Raw genomic sequence first — 24252 nt, 5'->3', positions numbered from 1 at the left:
TGAAAATAGTGAGTAGATGTAAACCTGTTCCTCTTCCTCTAAAGCTAGACTACCATTCTCTGTCAGGCAAATCCATATACATAATGTATACTTTTCATAGACAAAAGCACTGCAAAGGAAGTCATGCATGAATAGAAACTATGCTTTTCTTTCAGCAAAATAAATTTAACACAACAATTTTAACCTGTTCATTTGCTTCTATGTGTTACAATCAGATAAAAAAATATATCAGCTATGTGAAAATATTTAGTTCTTGAGATCAAGAATTGAAAACAAAAGCTGGAAGTGAAAGTTTATTTCCCCCACTGAAGTACTGTTTGGGACTTAACCACAAACAGCCATTAAATCAGATACAGTCTTGGTCATCCAGAATTTGAGATAGATACACTTATCTGCTGTAGGTACATTTTTTCTTGTAGTACAAGTAGCTTGATTAAAAGACTGTACTCTTTTTCTTAAGCAAAACTGCCCTAATTTACCAGCAAGTAATATCAAATATCCATGTGATTTGTTTCCTGCCATATTCAATGAGATATTTGAAAAAGACTAGCCAAATGCAGCTTGATAAAAAGCAAAACCAAATTCACTTGACTACCTAAATGAGTGAGCATTACTTAATATTTACAAAGCTCAGTACTAATTTGTGAATATTATACTTAAAAGGTTGACTATATTTTGTTAACTAAAGAGCATTATGAACTTACCTATTGAACTAAAAAGAGACATAATAATTTATTTGTGTTCCATGGAATAATTTTAATTCCAGCCATAAGAACCAACAGAGAAATACTGCTGATCAAGCTTTAGGTAATTTAATAGAATTAGGACATAGAAGTAAATATTATGTATTCTACAAACTGTGCAGATTTACAAAATGTCATTCAGATTTTAAATATAAAAATTAAAACAGAAGCTTGATTCTTCTTTACCTAGTGCTCCTCTATCATGTTTTCGCTGCTGAGAAAGAGTATAGAGCAAAACTAAATCAGATTATTGAATTTTTATGTGGTAAATCAGTCGTTATTTATTTTTAATCTTGTATATTTAAGTCATACATACTGTCAGACCCAGAGATTAAATAAAAGCTTATCAGCAGACTGATACTATAAAACACTTAGTGTACCACTAAAGAACATTAGTTAACAAAATTATCTTCCCAAGTTGAATATTAGACCTGGAAGCTAAGCAAAGAGCTTAGATCCAAGTATTGAGCTTCAGCCAGCAGCCCAGTATCTCTCTTAAATACAGTTATCTCTAAACTACACTTCAGAGGTTAATTTAGATCCATATTCTAAAATTTCCTCATACAGAAACACCCTGAGGATCATAAAGTTTTATGTACAGATTTACATCGACCTAAACTTTTTTTTTTGCAAAGTCATCTGGCATCAAGAATGAAAATTCTACTGAGAGGGAGATGAAATCCAAATACCAAAATTAATTAGCCCACAACTGAACTATTATCATTTTTTTCCTGTTGAATTTCTGTGCTGGCTACTTCAAAAAGAAGTAGAAGAGAGACATTCACAAACTGAAGTGTCTAGGGACCAACCAGCTCCGAGCTATGCTCTCACAGAAAACAAAAGATACAGAAAATGTCATTCTATATCACAGAGAGACATTTCTAGTAGGATCAGGAAGATAATGATATCATTGCTCTTGTCGGATTTTTTGTGGCAGTGCCTTGTGGCAGATGGGTTGAGAGAGGCAAGTGAAATTCAGCTTGACATTTTTTCCGTAAGTCTCCTCTTAATAATCAATAAGAGGAAAAGTAGTCTTGCATTTCCCCTGAGCCACTTAAGGAAGAATTTAGGTTGGTCTTTCTGCTCAAGGTGACAGTGGAAGCCATGCTATAATAATCTAAAAAATTATATACCATGAGAAGAGCGATTTTGATTTAGCTCTTTTTGCCTCATTTTCACCTCTCTACCAACTGTTTCAACACTGCTGTATTCAATCCCAAAATAAATAGTATGGTCTTGCTGTTACAACCTAGGAATTTTCAGTTTTTCTTAGGACACTGATAAAAACTTTACTTCCTTCATATGTTACCTTTTTCACTGCTCCCTGTTCTGTGGTATTTGACTTCTCCTTTGTTGTCAATGGCTTGAATTACAAAAAAAAGGCAAATAAATGAGTGTCCTTTCTTTTGCGGGTCTTCTGCAATTTTTTTTTTCTTAAGAAGAATATGCTTAGAATTATATAAGCAAACAGAAAGGGCTGAGTAGGACATAATATGGATTTCCCTGTTATTCAGTGTAAAGTGCTTTCTCTCTTTTCTAGTATGACAGCAACAATGTGACTTACCAGATCTAGGAGGACTAGATGTAATGTCTGCTTGTAATGTCTATGTGCTTCAAAGACAGCTAGAGACCCAATGTTCAGCTAGGAACTTTAGGAGTTCCCATAAAGTCCGTATACTCCAAACCACTCCACAATTACATTTTTTTAAAATACAGAACGATAGCATTATTTGGGGGATGAGGCATGTGTGTGTGAATAGGCTGCTGAGGACTTGATCAAAACTTTTAAGAGTTTTACCCAAAAGGAAAACACTACTCACAAAAGATACCGGATTTGCTCAAATTACGCACAGGACTGAAAATATTAACAAAGGCAGAAGTGTTTGTCTGCAGATCATTATAGCTCTGATACATTATGGCTGGATAGTGGTTTTAAACTGTATGTTGGTATTATAACGGCACTCTTCAGTAAACAGCATTGAAAACTGCCAAAAGTGGACAGCAAAATCTGATTTGTACTGCATAATTAAAATTCCTAAGACAATTTTCATATCAAAAAGCTGTGAAATAGAAGTTAGTATAGACAAAAAGTACTTTTTTATGACAATTAATATTTCAACTGCCCAAAATAATTTTCTTTCAAATATTATTTAGTTCAGACAATATACATACTGAAATCACAGCTTAGCAGTTTACAGTATGTGAAGCTTCTCAATAAGAGAGAAAAGTATCTCAAATGGAAAACTTGTTTCATCAATGATGATGTATAAATACATGATAATTTACAAGGACTCTGTGAAATATTCCTTTCACAGGAGAAATTCCCATTGCATTCAGCAGAAGTTTAGGCAGGATAATGACCATAAAAATGAGGTCTTACTGATTTACTATTGGAATTCATATTTTTAAAAAATTCCTTAAGGATATTTCAGATAACATATTTGTATCTGAAATGTAATTATGTCCTTTTCCAACATTTTAAAATATAATTATCACATAATACCATAATTTTTCATATTGCAAAGAACTACAACTGGAAGACTATGAGACTGCCACCCTGTCGCAAATGAATCCTCAATTTTGTTAGTGTGGGCCCTGCGCATGCATGGAGGCACTCTCAGGAGCAGATCAATAGGCAGTAAAGCTGAAGAAATAAAAGAGGAGACACTCTATATGCACAGGAGAATAGGGTTTAAAAACTTGGAAATTGTTAGGTTTAATTTAAGTTAAAGTTTGATTTTGTTGCAAGCACAAAATTACCTGGTCGCAGTCTTGATCCCAGACTTTCAATATAATCTCTATTATTATTTCAAAAAAGAAGAGAGAAAAAAAAAAGTCGTTTTAATTGTGTTTGGCATCAATGACTGTAGAGGAAATATCAGTATTCCTTGACTCCTTCTCATGTTTCCTCTAAAGGAAATCTGTCCAAATTCACTACTTTTTAACTATGTATTTATAAGTCACATGAAGGCTGGCTTTATGTGTCCAAAATAGCATGACTTCTACTAAAGAAAAGTTAGACTCCATTGCTTTCCCTGCTCAGTTTTTAGCCTGGACAATACAAAAACGGTAGACAGGATTTTAATATTGAAAACTCAATAATCCACTAGATTACACATTATTTTGCATTTGTACATGTTTAAGGACATTTCAATTAACCCATTTGATGGATGGAAAACATAGAGAATAAAGTAATTATTGTCTAGCGGATAAAAACAGGAGTAATAATGCATACAGTACTAATAAGGGGGGGGGGGGGGGGGGGTGAGGGGGGGGATTAATATAACATTACCAGGACAGCAATATCTCAATGTCAGAAATATAAGTCCAGATGTTTCAGTGCTAGCTTCTGCTTGATACTCAACACAAACACTGTCCCAGCCTGCAGATTTCACCAGCTGAGATAAGCAACAACAAATGGATACAGACAGATGGGGGACTGAAAGAACCAATATGATGTCCTGATGGATGGCAGCCTCAACAGCCCTAGAATGGCAAGAATTTGTCTATATTTTTTAGGCAGTAGGGAAAATTACAGTTGCAAGGAGTAGTTATGAAGAAAGATAAGGAGATAGTTTTGCAAATGTTTATGTGAGGGGCAGAGATGGAGAAAAAACAAATGTGCTTGCTTCAACGCTCAAGCATTAGGAGGCTGCCATTACTGACTGCAGCAGGACTGAAACTGGAAAGCTAGTGAGTGGTAAGTGACAGACTGGATGGTGATATGCTAAGAACAACTCTGAAAGCAAAAATAAAGTATTGTGTTTGAAGTGATAGGAAAAGCACAACCAGTAAAAGGATACACACAAAAAATGGCAAGGTTGAAGGCAGGGCTGTAGAATTGAAGGTAGGGCTGTAGAAATATTCCTCGCAGCAGTGTTCTGAATGGGCATTTGAGTGACTAGAATGCACGTATCAAAACCAGGAAAGATGTTGCTTGCATGATAGCCTTATGAATCCAAGCAAGAGTTTTAGCAGTGTATATTGATATGAAAGGTTATATCTTAAAGGTGCCAGGCAGAACAGTGAGACATATTCTGAATGCAAGAACTTTGAGAGATGTGCAAGTTAAAACAGATGCTCAGATGTCAAAGTATTGGTGAGGATGGGTGTTATTTTTGAGGATGCCTGAGCTAATGGATAGGACTTCAGGTACAGGTAATTACGACATTCCTTTTAGTTATGTAGTACTTAACTGTATGGCCCCATGGCTATGAAGAGATCTTACAGAGATGAGCAAAAATTTGGTATAGACAGAAGGAAATGCATCTGGTGTATAAATTCATGATTTGCAGCATGATTTTGCAGGTAGATGAATAAGTAGACACATTTGTACACGCAAAGACAAGATGCAGAAGAAAAGACAAGAGAATCAGTGATAAAGCCATGTGTAACATCCAGAGGAAATTAGATGAACAGATATACTTCTAGATATAGATAAACTAGTATCCTTCTGTATGGTCCTTAAGAATAGTTTCAAAAGATAGGGGGAGAATTAGAAAAGGGTAGAGTCAGAAGAGTCAGAAAAACATGATTTTAAGAAGACAAAGATAACGCCAATAGTAAATAGCAGATCAAGAAAATAAAGGAACTATGACTTGGAAGAGGTCATTAAACAGCTTGCTTAGAGTTGCTACGGTAACATTCCTTAAGTAAAAGCTGGATCAAACAGGGTCTGTGGAGAAACAGGGGAGAGGAATCAATGCCGTCACCATAAATACTTACCTAGTTAAGTTAAAGGTAAGAGAAAAAAATTTTTGAGGAGGCACATGGAGCCAAGAGTGATTTGGGGGTTTTTTCAGATGTGAAAGAAAAGCAGAAATGAAGAAACAAAGAACAGAATCTATGAATAAGAGTGGTGCCAAGGAGATCAGAAAAAATAATGGTAAGAATGTGTTTGATGCATTTCTGAATAAATAAAAGAAGAAAAAGGAAAGACCTTTAGAAGGAGAATGGGGATAGCCATGCCATATTCTGTTTTGGTTTGTTTCCTTTTTGAAAGAAATGAGAAGGACTCCAGAATTCCAAAAATAGATATCTACTTTTATATAGAAGGTCTAGAGGAGTTCGAAGGGACATTACTCTACACTATCAAATGCACAAATACCTTTTTCTATAGAAAAATAGCCACTTAAAAATGCAAAACCAGAATTTGCCTAACCAACTAATGTCAGTTTGAGCTGATGTAGCAAGGTCCACTTTTAAAACTATTTATCAGTTTAATGCCAGTCCTCAAATTACTCATGTAAAGCTTCTGTGTGCAATCACCCTCAAACAATATCCTCAAGCAGACTAAGTGTCATAGGCTGAGATAAAATGAAGTTGTAATGATAAGTAAGGAAACGTTTTGTGAAGGCAATCACGCAACTGTTCCACTGTGAAACGACCGACTGGAGTTGATCATAACAATGATCAATTATATAATCTATATTAAAAACATACATCGTACCTACCTAATCTGAGGTTGTCTTTCAGAAGCACTAAAACTTCCTTTAATTATACCTGAAACAAATGCATAAATATTATCTCTGCAGTAAAAAAAAAAATATACATACATCATGTTAATATTTTCTATTTCCCAGACATGGTGTCAAAATAACTTTTAAAAAAAAACTCCGAACCCCCATTTAACTATGGAGTTGCTGTTTGATGTATCAAAACTTTGCTTGCATCATAACTAAAACCTCAGCCCTGCACAGTATTTTAATAAATACTTTCAGAATTCCACAGAAACTAATAACATATGCTGACTGTAGATGTCTGTCCTGGTTTCAGCTGGGATAGAGTTATTTTTCTTTCTAGTAGCTGGTATAGTGCTGTGTTTTGGATTTAGTATGAGAATAACGTTGGCAACACACTGATGTTTTAGTTGTTGCTAAGTGGTGCTTATACTAAGTCAAGGACTTCTCAGCTTCCCATGCTCTGCCAGGTGCTCAAGAAGCTGGGAGGGGGCATAGCCAGGACAGCTGACCCAAACTCGCCAAAGGGATATTCCATACCATATGACGTCATGCTCAATATATAAGCTGGGGGGAGCTGGCCGGGGGACAGCGATTGCTGCTCCGGGACAGACTGGGCATCAGTCAGCAGGTGGTGAGCAATTGCATTGTGCATCACTTGTTTTGTGTATTCTTTTATCATTATTATTACTATTACTATTTTCTGTTCCTTTGCTGTCCTATTAAACTGGCTTTATCTCAACCCACGGGTTTTACTTTTTTTTTTTTGGTTCTCTCCCCCATCCCACCAAGGAGTGGGGGGAAGGGTGAGCAAGCAGCTGTGTGGTACTTAGTTGCGGACTAGGGTTAAACCACAACAATGTCCATGGAAGATGTATCTGGGTTTGCATTAAACAACTACCTCAGTTACTGCTACCACTGTAGCCACAATATTCTCTCTAGTCTGGATAAAAAGCTAGGACATTCACCCACTTTCTCAGAGGACCTTTGATGGGTTGTCTAAACCTTGTTCTACCAGAGTTTTATTGCCACCATTCTGTTAGTTAACTATTCAAACTACTACATATGCAATACCTTACTTCTTAAACAATCCCCCTAATTTTAAGACCTTGAAGACAGGGGTATGACCAGTTATTGATCAAACATCTAATCAGTAATAAAAGTGAACCCAAACATTCATGTCATTTATTGCATAGTGCCAGAAAATGTGAAGGAGGGGTAATGTTTGATGATATATTTATTATTTATGCACTTGGAAAGCATTGTCTTAAAGCAAGTATTTGTCTTAAGCATTTGTCTTAAAACATTCCTGTAAAACCATTCCTGTGATGGTAATTTTGACATATGACTCTCTCCTACAAATGGTATCTCACTTTGAATGAGGAAAAAGTGTATGTTTAAATCAAAAGATATTTTGGCTAACTGAAGGTCTGAGTAGTAAGATTAGGAAATTCTACAACAATTTTCCTGTAAAATTAATGCATTTTAATATAATATCCTGCATCTTTGTCTACATGAGATGTTTTTCCACAGCAGTAACATCACAAACATTGTCATAAAACAAGAACAGAGGCATTTAATCACTCAAACAGTAGCTAAGAAAAAAAGGTTTTTATACCAAACTTACACTAGTTTTCCCATTGTTGGTCTTATTACAGCAGTTATATTAGTTCTATAGCAACAGTAGAGGACTTTCAGAGAGCAAACACATTTCTGAGAGTCTCAAACCTTTTCTTTGTGTTCAAACATACTTTCTGTTGTGCTCTGAAATATATTGCCTCTATTTTTCCTACTTTTCTGAGATCCTCTGAATTTAAAAAAAAAAATCTTGAAGGAGGCTGACATCTGTCACACAAAATTAATTTTAAAATCAAAAGAAATTATACATCTTTAGGCCAAATCTGTCCCCCTAAAAAGACGACACACAGACAGACAGAACGAAAGAAAAAAGAAACAGTATTTTATTCCTTGCTACTGCTTTGCCTAGCAAAACAGATACTAGAACTCTTCAGTAGTTAGCCCAAAAGAAGGTTTGATAAGAGCAGTTGATTTATGTAATAGCAAATAAACTAGGCCCTTATAGAAGCAAAGATATTTCAATTAACTTTAACACTGAGACAGGAAAATAGATAGGAAAATAGAGTGTCCACTGTCTAGAAAGTAAAGAAGGCCTTTGGAAATGAAAAAAAATATGATTGTGCCTATTCAAGGAACAGATATTTCACCTGCTTAAGATGCAAACACAATAATACAAATACAAAAGTAGAAGCCTAAATCATGTTGCGTGGGGTAAGGATTTTGAGTTACAACCTCAAATGCTCTGTTGTAACAAAAACTGTAATATATTATGGGAATATATGCAAGAAAATCTGTAACAGAAGCCTCTTGGCTAGAAAGCTAAATTCGAACACAGCTGTTTGCTAGAATTTTAAAAACAGCTCCCCTTTCAAAGCATTCATATACAAAATTTGATTTGAAATACTATACCCCTTGGCTGTTTCAAATAAATGGTCTCTCTATCAGTAAAGGGCTCATATCCAAATTTTCTTGATCAGTTTGATGACTCACCACATTTGACTTGTTAATCTGCCATCTTATGAGTGTATTTACAAGTGCATGATATTTCACACCAAAGAGTCTGTCTCACCACTCACTGTACATGGCAGAGATGCAATATTTTTTGATTCATATGCTAAAGTTAGGAAAATACTTATTAACGCTAAAAAAATCATGATGCAGAATATCAGTAAACAATAGCCAACACCCTTCAGTGCCATTTTTATTGCTTATTATCTTGTTAGAGACCCACTGAGCAGCTACAACTGAGCGAGAAGTCTGTATGAAAATACATTGAAATAATTTCTTCAATAAGTAAGCATGAGGAGACTCGGACATCTAAAAATCATTGTAACATTAATCAAAACATTGTATACACACACCCATGAACACTAATTACTTTAGTTATAATCCTTAGTCTTTTGTGTAAGAGTTATGCTAATCATACAAAGTCAGACAGGGAGTAAGAAACAACACAGATGCATAGGAAAGCTAACTAACATAAGTCATGGAGCACATAATGCATAGTTCAGCCCAGGGTGTTACCTGGACCATATTTCCTTTTTGACATGGATAGGAAGAGCAAGGCAACATATGTTTTGTGCAAATGCCTTGCAAGAGGGAATTTCCCAGTTCAAGGTGATCTCAAGGAAAATGAAATATGAATCCTCCATCTCTCTCCTGTTTTGTGCCCACCCTTGTTGGAATGTGAAAGACACACAAAAGCCAAAGCTTTTGATTCTCATCAGCCTCCCTATTCTGAACAGCTCTATGAAGATATATATATCAAATGAGGCATCAAGCATTCTTCCGACTGCTACTTTGGTCTTTAACAGCTGATGTAATTAAAGCAACTTCGAAGGCTTTAACTTCATAACATGCATTGACATCAGTGCAAACCATAGAAATACATTATAATATACAGTTTAGTGTTTTTCTCTTGCAGGCATCTAACCATGTAATTTCAAGAAAAGGGCTTATAACATGATACAAGTTCAGAAAAACCTGGGAAGACAGTAACTTTTTGGCTTTCACTTTCACTTCACTGGTATCTAAAAAAACCCTCTGAAAACCCTTTCAAGTTTTATCAGACTGACAGGAAAATTGAATCAAGATTTCATATTAGCAGAAAACTTCAATCCATCTCCTTGAATAAAATGGAAGCAATTGAAGTGGTTTTTTGAATGACAGCTTAATGATCTTTTCAGGAGAAAGGTCAAATTACCTTTATTTATACAAAATACTCTTAGTAGGCTGCCCTTTAGATCACTGTACACTGGAATGGACAGTCCAAATCATGTTAATTAAGCTGTTTTGCAGAGCAAACAGAATTAAGTTTTTTGCTCATTTGCAGTGATTACATGTACAGCAATAGAAGTTGCCATAAACATACTTTAAGCTTAACTCAAGCATTATACAGGAAAACCAGGTCTTGGCAGATCTTGTCTAGCTGATGTCTTCAACAAAGTCCCATTTCACTGAGGTCTCAAGAGAAATCTAAATTTTAGAGAAAGTCAAACTGGAAAAAACAAGCCTAAAAACACTGATCTCCAAAATTCTTCACAGACAGCCCATTGTGCAAATTATGGGTTTCTTGATGCAATAATAATTTTCAACAAATTTCCTAAGCTTTCCCCTCACAAGCTAAAGAACGATATATAACAGATGTGAGAAGATCTTACCCCTAAGACTTACTAAACTATCTAAATGTCCTATGTAAAGAAGAAATATCTTCTCAAATCATCAAATCCACCAAAGAATACAACTGGTCTTAATTAAAAAAAAAAAAAAACAACACACAACTCTATGATCACAGAACTTGCAAGATACAAGGTAGCTGCCTGTAATTAAGCCCAAATTTTGAATGAAACTACTAGCTCCAGACAGCAAGTGACATTACTGAATGTGTTTGTTGTTATCCTCAAAAATAGTTAAATTTGGAGCTAAGTGATGACCTAAACTCAGAGCCCAATCATTTGCTACGTACAACATGCAGAGTTCCTATTTTGAGAGTATCCTAGTTCCAAAAATCCCCAGTTATTCAACTGGATACTTTTGACTACTTTGAACATTACCTGCACAAGACTCAAGTCCTGGTACTGTGTAAACAAGTTGTTTTTTCTAAAAGCTCAAAGAAAGTGATAGGAGACGCTTCCAGAGTTACATCACTAGAATATTCTTCTGGCACATCTGTGGTCTCTTCATTACACGGTAACTCTGAATACGATTGCATTGCAGAAATTTTGGCAAGAAAACAAGCCCTGAATCTCAACGTCTTTGCTTATTGGTCATAAGTTAGGTAAGTTCAGAGATTCCTACAAATACTGGAGACATATATTAAATTATGAGGTAACAGAAAAACTCCTAAGCAAGATACAGCTACAACAACAGGACTGTGCATTGAGACTTCTTAGCGTCAAGAAAAGCTAGTAGCTGAGCAATTCTGAAAGGGACCTATTGTATACTTACATTTTTATTGTGAGGAAGGTCAGAGGGCAAGTACATAAAATCCTAGGGACTAGAGTTTTCTAACAGCATATTTTACACAGAACTAATCTTTCAATGTATTTACGGCATTGTCCTGATTGCAGTGTAAATGAACATGATTCAAGGAAACAAAAAATATTTTCCAAAAAGTGTTCCCAGACATAGAGTAAACTTTTAAACTCTCTCTCACCCAGCTAACATACTAGCTCTACTGGACTACTATGCACTAAAAGATACCACATATTTTCCTGCTATTTCGTTTACCATGCAGATACAGTTACACTGTAAATCAAAACTAAGTAAAAACCCCTTAAATATGACTAAGCTAAGGTAAAGTTGGGAACCTTCTTAATTTTAAAATAAGAAAAATAATGCAACTAATAAGCTGTAATCATGCCATCACTCTTTGTTGCTTTTTGACTCAATATGTCCCTATCCTCTGTCAATCTTTATCATTTCAAATTATAAGGACTTCAGGGAAAAAAATTGCATCTCCCCCTACTGCCTCTATGCTTCTGAAATGTGCAGAATCTTGCTCCTTTAGGATTAATCATTTCAAGTAGCATAAACAACTATTCTAGAATCTACATACCCTGCATTTGGCAATCTTAGGAGTTGATAAAGGAGCTGATCTTGTAGAATTACATTGTCTAGACTAAGAACAATAATCCTTTTCTTAAAGCATAATTGAAAAGCACAGGGTATGTAAAATTATTAAAGATATTATGCAATTAGTGGACTATAAAAAAAGCTAACCACTATTAGACTGTCACTCACATGCATACCACTTTCTGTGCCACTGAATAACTCAGTATATCACACCTTTTTACAAAATACCACCACAGTTTTAAAATAGAGCAATATTTTTCATTTGCAGATCATGTTTTCTCTGAAAGTGATGTGATGGCAGCATGATTAGACAAACCCTTTCAACACCTTGATCAATAGACCCGTAATTGAAACTCACACTTTCATGTTAGCTAGATGAAAGTTGGTCACATTTTCCCCTGTAATGCTGACATGCTTGACAAAACCATGGCTCATAATTCATACACTGTTAGCCATTTATTAGCAACGAATGGAGCATAACCCAAGCAATACCCAAGTATCCTGAATTTATAATACTTTTTAAAAAGCTATCTTTTCTTTTTTCCCTGAAAAGAAGAAAAATTTGCCAGCATTAATTACAACTGATCTACAATGCTAACTTCAACATTAAGTAGAAACTACAGGTGATCTAAGAATGTATGACTGCAGAATTATTTTTCTGAAAAAGCAATCCTGAAGTATCTGTATACCAGTTAAACTCTATGCTGGGAGGAAAATGGGCAATGACTTCTAGAAATGCTGATTAAAGTTCCTGGGATTAATAGGAGCTGACTGGATCTTTCCAGTTAAAATATTTCATTAAATCAATGGAAATCTGGCAAAAAAAAAAATTCTAAATATTAGAAAAAGTTGATTTTTTTAAATGTCCAAATCTTAACAAAGAAAAATTAACAACAAGGAAATCATTACCAATAACACTTTGGGTGTGGCAAGTTACAAACCACACAAAGATTTCAAATGTCTGTGTACAATGCTGAACTAGCCCACAAAGAATTCAGTTTCTGGGAGATGCACAGTGTGTTATTCTTCAGTATAAACAGCAAAATAGAACATTGCCTCCGCAAGCTGCTTTTCCTCAAGACATTCCTTCTATGCAGCCCCCTCCCACAGTCAGACTAGGCTTCCCTGTACCCTATAAGCTTCTCTTGTTACTCTCTTAGCACAAGAAAGTAACAAAGAAAAAGCTTTTTTTTTTTTTGCCTTTTTTTTGTTGTTGTTTAAAAAAAACCTTGATAACAAACTCAGGGCTGGCTAGCCACAGGTCCTCCAGCCTTTAGAATGGCAGGCTATCCAGTTACAATTAGCAAATCATATTATTGGATTTTAAGTAGAATTATCAAATCATTTATTTACCCTGCACTAATGGCTAGACATTTCAATTAAAAGCAGTCATATTTCTTCAGTACCTGGGCCAAAATCTGAAGAAAACCCAGCTAGCAAATAGCACTACTAAGATAAAGAAATGTTATTCTATGTTTTTTTTGAAGTCTGGGACCCTGAAACAATAAAATTTGTTAATCTTCAGACTACATTCCCTTCACCTTTTAAAAGGACAGCTTAATCATCCACAGATTTTCTGTCAGAGTTTCATGGGATGAATGGAAATCTCAAATTTTGCTCAGCTCTAATATCAATCTTTGATTTTCCTCTAATCAGACTCCCATCCCATTTAATAGGTAGATAATGGTAGCTCAGAATTTAGCAGGTATCTCACAGTGGTTGCAGATGTTTCACATCTCTTTTTTTTTATTTTCGTATTTAGAATATAATCCAAAAAACTATTAATTAAGATAACCCCCAACACAGGTGGTGCTTTCCTATCTGATTACTATAAATAACTACAGGCAGAATTAATGCTGTGTTTTGTCACATAATCCCTTCCTAGTTCAAATCTAATCATTAAGTATCCCTTCAATTCCATTTAAGTCAATTCATCTAGACAGCTAAAGCCTACCTCTTTCAATTTACTTTTTTACACCCAGGGCACTCCATTTATTCATTTGTATAGTGTTATTGTTACTGAGACAGAAGTTTTCACCGTCTTCCTTCTGTTTCTTATCAACGCTAGTTATCTTGTGCTTCAAATCTAAAAACAACTTATTTGTCAAGTTGCCCAGAAATTTTCGAGTTTTCATAGGCATTACTTCAAAATATAGGGACAAGCTACACAAAGAAAATGTGATGCAAAATGTATTATACTGGAAATGGCTGCCACAGAGGTAGAGTTATTTTATTTTTCTTTTGCTTAGGACCCACAACAGATAATGAACTTGCAACAAATCATGAAATACTCTAATATTTTGGAATAAACAACTACTTTGCTGTTTGAAAGCAGTGTACACTTCATTCTTAAGGAATCTTACCAATAGCAGACTCTTTCAAATGACTTGAACTGGAGCTGCTTGAGTTGTCCAATACATCCCGCTCATCATCTAATTCAGAGAACATATCTGCACATAAAAATGAAAGCAAAGTAGCTTTTAACCCACTCTGACCAGCATAATAGTACTCCTAATGCTTCTTTTGCTAATGACTACCTTTCTCAGAGTTCTCTAAAGTGCTGTGATCCTCTACTAGTATTGCTTCATATGCTCTTTCCTCATCTTTTCCACATGCAGATTGACAACTTTCAGCTGGAAGGTCAGTATTGTCTGAAAATTCACTTTTGCAACTGGCTGCTCCACTGCTGCTGCTATGAAGACTCAACTTCTCGTAATTTTTCTGACGATAAAGAACAAAAAGGAAATGTTACATATTATCCTTATCTAGCACTCATTAGAAAACCTGCAAATGAAAGCGTCACTTGTGTATAGACACACACATAAAAATGCACACACATAAAAATGCACTTTTTGTTCCCACTTAGCTGTTAGTCCAGGACTACATCATACCTGGTTCAGCCACTGATTCTAAATTTAGAGCAGAACTTTCAAACTCTTAATCTAAACAAATTATTTCTAGCCTTTACATAAAAGGCATCTTCATTCTTGATGAAGGTCTTTTCATAACAAGCACTGAAAGTGAAAAAAATGAAACAAATGCCAGACCAGAAAGAAATACTAAACAACACACAAAAAAAAAAGACTGGACAAAGATAGTAGGTTCCCAAATACAAACAATGGTAGATTTACTCTCTTCCCGCTTAGATCGTAAACAGCAGACCAGTTCTGGAAAATAGAAAAGATGGTAGTAAAATATGAAGTGAACTTGATATGATGTGATGCCAGAGAGACTCCCCAAGACTGAACTGACCAAATGTAGCAAGAGGTTCTTTAATGACTACAAAATTCTGCCTCTGCTGTTGTCATTGTTTATAGCTTTTCTGGAAAGAATAGAGATCCCCGATCCCTGTTATTGCTTCTATTTTAATGCAACATATTTTGAAAATAGACTGTTTTTATGATCTCTTTATATATTGTTCCAAGTCTTCTCATATTATTTCTGTTGTGTGTAAATAAATTCATGCTTCTTTTTACTGTATCTTGTCAGAGCAAAGTGTGATAAAGGAGAACAGGAGATAAATTATATAAACATATCAGATTAAACAAATGAGTATATTTAATATTAAAGTAATTTCAGGAGATAATACATTTCTAAGTACTTATATTCTTACCAAGTGCGTCAAAGACAATTTGGCCTGTATCTAAGACAATAGTCTTTCCCATGAAGTATTTTGACCTTATTGGGACACAGCAGAATGGGTACATTCTGAAAACCCTTCCTCCTTCAGAAACCTAACTGCACCCCTGAGCACTGACTATATCTCCGCCTGCATAACGGTCTGCTTCAGTTATTTCCCCATCTTTTGTTCTATTCCCAAAACTATAACTTAACTTGTAAGAGATGGCTTGTCAAGCTTTTCTCTTTAAATTTGGGTGGGAAAAGATCAATTTATACTTAAATACTGGACTGAGCTTATGTGCAAGATGCCACAATAGCAGTGACTGCAGTGTAGCACAGCATGGCAACCACTAAGGATGACTCTCAAGCTCACTTAAAGAGAGTAGTCCAGTCATGACATAAGAGCACACTTATTGTGCCCTGAACAGTAAGTGCACAATTACTGAAGAGAACCAATTCACCTGTTCTATATCAAAGAAAACAAAGTAAAGGGAGAAAAGGGTCAAACTGCATGGACATTTCAAACTTAAAACTCCTTTCAACATTGCCAAGACTGAACATCACACTCAGATGACTAATTGTTAACAATAACTTGTAAATCAAGTGGAGCTAAGGGAAAAAAAGATCAGAAAGACTGCTGTTACCAATTGGTGTCAGATCTAACTGCCACATCAAGAAAGAAAACCTGTTTGAAATGCCTGAACTGAATTCTGTAGACCTCATGATAAAAATAATGATCACACCTGCTACAGAAACTGTTCAGAGATAAGTGAACTGTATCCTAAAGCCTTACAGCAGTTATATAAATCGTAAATCTATAACCTGTCTGTACATAAAATCTAGTCCATTTACATAATATCTGAGCATAGAGAAATACAGTATTTCATTACTAATCTGAGAGTAATATATAAATTTACTGTGATATGTTTTGCCCTACCTAGACAACAACTAATAATTTCCAAAAGTGAGATTATATACTGTTGTTTCTCTTTTCAGTAGGATGCCTGATTGATTTAGAAGGACAAAAGTACATGGACTGGAAGAGGCTGGGATGCGAGTTCAATGCCACTTCTGCTCAACATTGGAGTGGGACAATAAGGAGCTACGTAAGAATATAAGGATATAAAGAACATAATTTTGTGACAAGAGCATGGAGAAAGTATTCTCCAATACCCTGAAACAACCACTTCCATATCCTCGAAGAGACTTCTTTCAGATGGGCAGAAAGACAGATACTCATCCTTTGAAGAAATCTATTAAACAGTGGGATATTCAAAATATCACAAACATTGAAACATGAGTTCGATATATATTCATTTGAACTGTGCTCATACCTACACTTTATTCTAGAGTCCAGTATTTTACAAATCTTTCTGGAGACTTCATCAGTTGATCCAGTTTATTTTCACATTTTCATGATCAACTACTACCTCATTTTTCCCATGGGTCCAATTGTTCACCACCTTTGTTGAAACAAACTCTAGTATAAACGAACACAGATCAAAAGGAAATCTAAGTGGAAAAGAGACCCTGTGCAAAAATGTTCAAATTATAAACCAATTAAATTTTTTTCCCAGAATTCATCTTTATGACTGAGCAAAAGCCTCTCTGGAAAAACTTGAAATTTGTACCCCAGCCATGAAGAAAAACCTTCTCTCAGAGAAGATGAGACTCTTCATCCATATCCTGTACACTTGCACTGTCTCTCTCTTCACTGGTCACCATTATCACTGTAAAATCAGATATACTTTATTTTTGGAGAAGTGAAACCTAACTTGGTCTTTTTGACTTCCAATAGGAATCTAATCTTTTATAAATTGAAATTAACACTGTCCAAAAAAAAAAACAACCATCAAGGTTTAACTAAAATAAAGCTATTGATCTTCTGTTTAGCTCTTTTTTGCTATATTGCTGTCCAGAAAGATTAATTTTTCTGTCTTCAAGAAATATAGAGCTCTCTAGTGGCATTTGCAAACAATGTTTAATTAATCTTCTTTATTAGAGACAGCATTACAGTAATTACAGCATTATACTAGTCAATTGAATTTCTACTTCAAGAAAAAAAAATAGAACTACTTCCACTATTAAATTACTTCCACTATAGTAAAAAACTTGAAGATAGCAATAAAATGAGTAACAGCTAACATGAAATTGTCAGAAAAAAAAACATACTAAACCAACATATTTCTTTCTGTAACAGGGTAACAGCTCTTGTGCACTGGGAACAAGGAGCAGATGTTATTTATAACGGTTTTAGTAAGGCTTTTGACAACGTTTCTCATGACATCTTACAAGAAAACTAGGGAAGTGCGACCTAAAATCACGATCAGTTGGCTGTACAATTGACCATAAATATTGTACTCAACTTGGTAACTACTTTGAGTGTTTGTTAAACAATGGGTAGCAAGCACAATTTTTCAGGCTCCCTTCTGACCTTGTTCCAAAATCATTCAATGTTGTCACTGAATTACAATGATAATCTGCATAATGAGATAGATTGACTATTAAATGTGCATAGACTGTGATATATTCACATCATATATCATATTACAGCATATACATCATACACAGAGTTGCGTCAATGCAAGTGACAATAGGTTTCAAACAAAGTTTTGACAAACTGGAGAAACTGAAAGAACTGATGAAGTTTAAATAAGGAGAATGCAAAGTTCTATGAGCAGGGAGAAACAACTGTACAAATGCACAGACTGAGGAAGGATTGGTCAGACAGCACCTCTGCAGGAAAAGATATGGGGATTTTGGTGGATCAGAAGCAGAGCATGACTCAACAATACCATGCTGTTATGAAAAGGTAAACATCATCCTGGTATGTATAAAGAGAATCACCTCCAAGAACTGTGTAATCTTTCTACTTGGTACCAGTAAGGTTCTCAGGTGGAGTAATAGAGTCGAGTTTTGAACACTACACTTAAAAAACGTGGAGAGACAGCAAAGGAGAGAAATGAGAATAATCAGAGGTCTACAAAACACAAGTTACAAAATAAGACTGATGGAATTTGATTATTCAGTCCAAAGAAAAAAATTATGGAGGGGAGATATAAGAGAAAAGAAATAACTCTCGTATATTTCCACTGTAGGGAGGACAAAAAGTAAGCAGCTTAAGCTGCAACAAGTTAAAATTTAGGTTAGACTTTAAGACCATCTAACAGTAATTAAGTGTTCAACTATTGCATCTATCTGGGATTCTGCAGAGAGAAATAAGTGTTCATGCACTATGTAACAGGTTTGAATGTGCTCAGTAAATGCAGTGTTCTGGGGACGTTCTGGACTTAGTGCTTTCAGAGCAATTATATAACACTTAAGAGTGGGTCTGAAAATCCCAAGTGTCAAATACATCTCATATGTGCACATGCATATGTCCATCTAATATCTCCTGGAAACAAGACATACACAACACATCTACTCTGTCAAGCACACAAAGCAAGACCAACATTTTCTGAAAGCATCAGACTAACTGCAGATACAGTACATAGCACAGTGTATATGAGCTACGGGTATGCCCAGGATTTCCAATTATCTTCTGACAGTGCTTCAGACATCCTCATGGTTTTCCAGATGTTATCTTCGGATGGAAAAAAAAGACTCATTCAGATATGTGATTGCTGACTGTAAAGACAGTTTTTGCATTTCTGCTGGTTCCAAACTGTCCCCTAATTCGGCATCGTTTGCCTTGGCAAAGACTTTCGATCACTTGACATTTTAATGACTGACTGGCCAAATACCTGTCAGGCACGGCAGGTAGCTCTAAGGTTTGGAGATGGACAAGACAATCTCTGACAACTCTTCCTGCCTTATATTCTGTGATTCTATTAAAGTACTTTGATACACTAACAAATTGAAGCTGAATTAAACATACTATGGGTTTGTCCTTAATAGTTTGATCATACATTTTCACAGGTACTAACTTGGCTGTGATGACTATTTCCTACAGTCAGCAACTGTTAAAAAATTATACCTGCAAAACACTTTTTGCATAATTATTTTATTCTCCAAACATAAATAGTATAAATCTAAAAAGGTTACTTTCTTTTTATCACACCAACTGTAATTTCTAACATTTAAACTTTAATTCCAGTATCTGCTACATAAATGCCAAAACAGAATATTGTCAGAACAAAATCAATGGCGTGAAAGGTGGAAGAAGAAAACAATTTGTGGAATGCTAAGCTCTCATGACATTCCTAAGTCCTTATTCATTTCCATGCAGCAGTGCACAGACAGGCACTATCCCCCGAATTTTTTTATAAATTTTTTCATAATGAATTTTTAATAAAAATAAGAATTGAATATTCTAACCTAAGATAAAGATTGGACTATATTGCTGCAATATTAATAACCTGTTGCATCCTAAGTGTTTTATAATCAAACACACTCTTTGCTTCAACCAATACAAACACAGTTGCTGCATTCATACACAGTTGTTTTAAGAAAAAAAATTTTTTATGCATTGATTGGCTGAATTGAGCTACAAAGAAAGAGGAACTTAAAATGAACATTAATCCAATCTTTATGTCTTTTTCTGAGTTAACAAAAAAAAAAAAGATTAATTCAAATTGAATTGCTAATTAAGCACTACTTTGTAATGCAGGTGGCGATGCTTAGAAACTAACATGATTGTTTGCACAACAATTGCCAACAGTGCAGAACTGAATTTGGGTATGGGGGAAATGACTTGGTGAAAACGCAGTTAAATCATTTTGTGTTTCTTTGCCTTTCAGAGAGCTGTGATCCTGTCTTCATTTCTTATAAAAACTTGAGGAAATTGATGGCTGCTTTTAGTTACAAGAGTTGCCAGTAGCCTGCAGGGTTGCTACAGAAGTATGGATTCTTAAACCATGAGCTTTAACCCTTTCCCCTTTGGCCACACATCCCTGTGGATGAAGAAAAAGATTGGGATAAAGAAAATCCATTCCTGTGGATAAAGAAGAGTGGGAGCAGTAGCATGCTCTGTATTTACAGGTATTCCTACAAAATGCTTCACAATTATTTACATTAGGGTCTTTGTGATAGAAAGGGCATACAAAGAAATCCCAGTGTTTCTCAAGACTTTAGATACACCATTCATGTTTCTAAACCAATCTAGAAAAGACATAACACAATCTACTTTTAATTATCTACAGGTGGATTATGAAGGTTTATGCCACAGATGGAAGACTGGAAACTGCATCAGCCACTTCAGGTCTGGCCAGGCTCTTCAGTTTAGAGGTCTGGAAACTGCTATACTGCTTCTTTCACTATTTCCAGCCAATAAATAGTTGAACTGCTTCTGCAAGGGAGAGAGCCAGGCAGGTTTCTTAGCATAGGCTGTAACCAAGCTGCCTGCAAGCAGAATAATCAGAATATGTCTCCTAGCAGTAGCATCCTAGTCCACCAGAAGTGCAATACCTTCATACCTGCAGATCCAGGTCTGGGAGGGCCAGTGTTGACCTGCAGCTAAAAACCCTAGATGGAAGACGACTCACCTTGGGCCTATATGCCATGCTCTTCAGCATGCTGGGTTAGGGTAAGACTTACCAGTTCAAGTGTGAAAACAGAAAAATGCAGAGAACAACCTTGTTAATAAGCATTCTTGTGTGTTTGAACATTAGGACAAAGCACTCAGCTAATGGTGACCTAAATGGACCAGCTCAGACCAAGCACTGTTAATGATTTCTGACAGCCTATTAGCCCTGAGAAACGCTGGATGTGAAGCCATTCCATAGCTCGCACTGCACTCAGAAACAAAAGTTGCACCTACTTTTCCACTACCTAAGCATCTTAGTCTCCTATTACTCTGCATGTTTGGGAACTTCATTTGAATACATGGATTTGCATATAAGGATTTAAAAATAAAATGTGTATTCTAGTGACATTATTAATACAAAAATTAAAATAAGCTTAAATTTCCAAAGAACACAGTATTACAAAAACCCGGTATAGAGAAAGAATGTGATAGAACATCTGTGCCATATGCACAGATCAGAACTTCAAAAATTGAGAAAAGGAATTTACTCTCAAAGAATATACTAAAAATGGGCAGACATGATAGACTACCTGGCTATCAAAAGGAGGTACGAAAGGCTCATATTTTGTTATATATTTTTAGCTGACAGCCTCCAATTATAAAGCTTACAGCTTTCTCTCTCACATTCAAAATATAGGACAGATCTCAATATTCATCATTCTATATTGGTTTAGGTATATTGATAGTTTACACTTAAAGATCTGGCAATGAGAAAAAAGTTATTCTATTTATATGTCAAACAGTATGTGAAGAAGCTGGCTTATCAAGGGCTTCTAAGCCTTAATTCTAAGTGAAAAACACTTCAGGATATATGCAGTAAATGAAACAATAACAGATGATGCCCATGTATTCAAATACATATTTCCAAAGTAATAAAAATGACTTATTTTCAGCTTTTTGCAAACAGCCAAAATAATGTCTAAATTTTTCAAATCTATATACCTCAAAAAAGCAATCAAATTATTATTTGGCTACCCTCCCATCTCTTTAAAGGAAAATATTAGAAAGATACATCCATTATTAGTTAAATTAACTACTATTTTGAGACTCAGATTTGGCTTGGAACACAGAAAACTCAATTTTGCTATTGGTCTGTTTGGTGACCTTACACAAACTACTTTTTTCTCTCCTTTTCCTACCCAGAGCATGAAAATACAATATTGACCAGCTTGAAATGAAAGGTACTATGTGAGAGATAATTACTGCTATTATTATTATTACTTGTTTTGGTCCTCTGTACTCTGTATTATGTCAGCAATCTTAACCTTTCAGAACTGAACATACTAACTCTACTAAACACCTTTCATCCCTACACATCTGCTTCTGTTCTTAAATAAACAACAATTTCTATGGAAAACAAGGAAAGATAAGAATTTATGTGAGGAACTGATAATGATTCTTTTTTATTAGGATTATTTTCAAGCATGGATTTTATGCTATACTTACCAGGCAAGGTAACTACACTTCTCCAACATCATCTACTGACCTGCCTTTCAATTGCCTGCATATCAGCTTCCATACTGGTCTTAAACTATTCATAAAACAGATTCCACTCTGGCTCCAAAAGATCTCTGCTGCTTAGTTCCATAAACCAGGACAGATAGTACCCTCTTTATTTCAGAAACATTATATGACACAACTGGGATGAAAAAGGAGGCCATAAGTACATTTTAGTAGAGAGAAAACAAAGTATAAGATAGCTGGCTTTAACAAAACATTGAACTATATGGCAGAAACACCGAATTCTCTGTCATCATGGAAAAATGACAAATTACCTGGCTATGGAATCGCTGGGGCCTTGACTAAGATGAATTAGGTTGTCCATACCTCATAGAGTTTTTATTTCAAGAACAGCTGCTTGAAATTCTTCCTAGTACTTTTAGTCAGAATATTGTCTTTTTTTCAAAAGTCAAACTTTTCAGGAATAATTATCCTCTTTATTAGAAATCCTCATAAACTTCGTAAAATTTTCTTACAATACTGGGAACAAGGAAACAACATGGCTCCTTCTGTTTCTAAGCCCTGTAGCACTCCTCTGAAATTTGAAAGATCCAAGCCTGATTTATTCTATATCTTATTTACAGCAAGGACACACAATTAGGTCTCCCACTTCTCATTACCGAGCCATACTCCTCTCAGCTTCTGTAGTGTTCTGGATCTTTGTCAGATCCTCCTGTTGTACCTGTTTCTTTTAATATACATAATAAAATATCCATTGGAGTGGAACTAGAATTACAGCATTCCTTCCTTGAGAAGACTAGCCATTATTCCCCAAAATACAGAGACATTTTCCTTCTCGTTTTGTAGATAGGTGTATTTCTCAAGTATTTATACAAAACAGAAGTACTCTATCTTCATTGTAAAGCTATTAGTTCTATCATATCACACAAGTGTCTGAATAGGGCACTCTTCTCTCAAAGACAGGATAATTGCATTGAAATCCCAAATCAAGCAGCTTTGCATCCATAGTACCTTTTTTTGCAAATTTCACTAGTTATGCAAGAGAACAACTATATCAAGATATGAAAAAATAATGGCATACAACAAGCTTCCAAATGTGTAGGGTAAGAAAACTCAAAAACCATGGAAAATAATTGCTTATACTGTTTTAAGTTATAAACTGCACTCTGTATCTTTCTTTCATCCCAGCATCTCTTACATTCCAAATGACAGTGGTTTGTTGAGGTTTTTCTGGAAGTTCTTGGCATCCTTTTTATTGAAAAAAATGGTATAACACAAATAATGACCTTGGACTGTCAGGTCAAAAAACTACTAAAAAAAAAAAAAATTAATAATTTCTACAAATCTTATGTTTGGCCAGGAAGGTGAAGACAAAGAACGTATTAAAAAAAAAAAAATCCATGAGTTTGGGACCAGGTGTTCCTGAAAAACTTTTTCCTACACAGAGGTTCTTCAGTGCAAACTACTGAGCCCTGAGATAAAAGGAATCTTTGTATCTCTAAGAGAGATACAATAGCTGAACAGACAAGAGTAGCTGTGTAAATTATAACTTTGCTTCATAATTACCATAACAATAATTTTCACAGTGAGCTTTTACTACACAAAAGCATTGTCCTTGTATTTTTTTAAGTAAATTCTCTGAGATCATATACAATTTTGGTTCATTTTGTGAAATATTGATGTCCTTCATGAAGAGTGCTTAAAACCCAGCCTGAAGCAAATGGAAGAATTTTAAGAAGTATTTCTGCAGAACCGTATCAGACAGTAAGAAAGCATTAGCAAATACCTTATC

General features: G+C 35.2%; 1 protein-coding gene across 1 annotated transcript in view; it reads right to left on the bottom strand.

Annotated features, from left to right (window-relative positions):
• The window catches only part of NEK10 (NIMA related kinase 10), a 95420-nt gene that overhangs the window by 9235 nt on the left and 61933 nt on the right, over window positions 1–24252 (bottom strand). The window contains exons 26-29 of the mRNA XM_075143387.1: window positions 14392–14575; window positions 14218–14304; window positions 6197–6245; window positions 3504–3541 (exon numbers count right to left, since the gene is read on the bottom strand). Of these exons, the coding sequence (XP_074999488.1) occupies window positions 3504–3541; window positions 6197–6245; window positions 14218–14304; window positions 14392–14575 (358 nt within the window). The remainder of the gene's footprint in view (window positions 1–3503; window positions 3542–6196; window positions 6246–14217; window positions 14305–14391; window positions 14576–24252) is intronic.

Source organism: Calonectris borealis, chromosome 2, assembly GCF_964195595.1.
Source record: "Calonectris borealis chromosome 2, bCalBor7.hap1.2, whole genome shotgun sequence".
Classification (NCBI taxonomy): Eukaryota; Metazoa; Chordata; class Aves; order Procellariiformes; family Procellariidae; genus Calonectris; species Calonectris borealis.
Note: the sequence above shows the minus strand (reverse complement) of the source record. Positions and strands in the feature narration are given on the sequence as shown.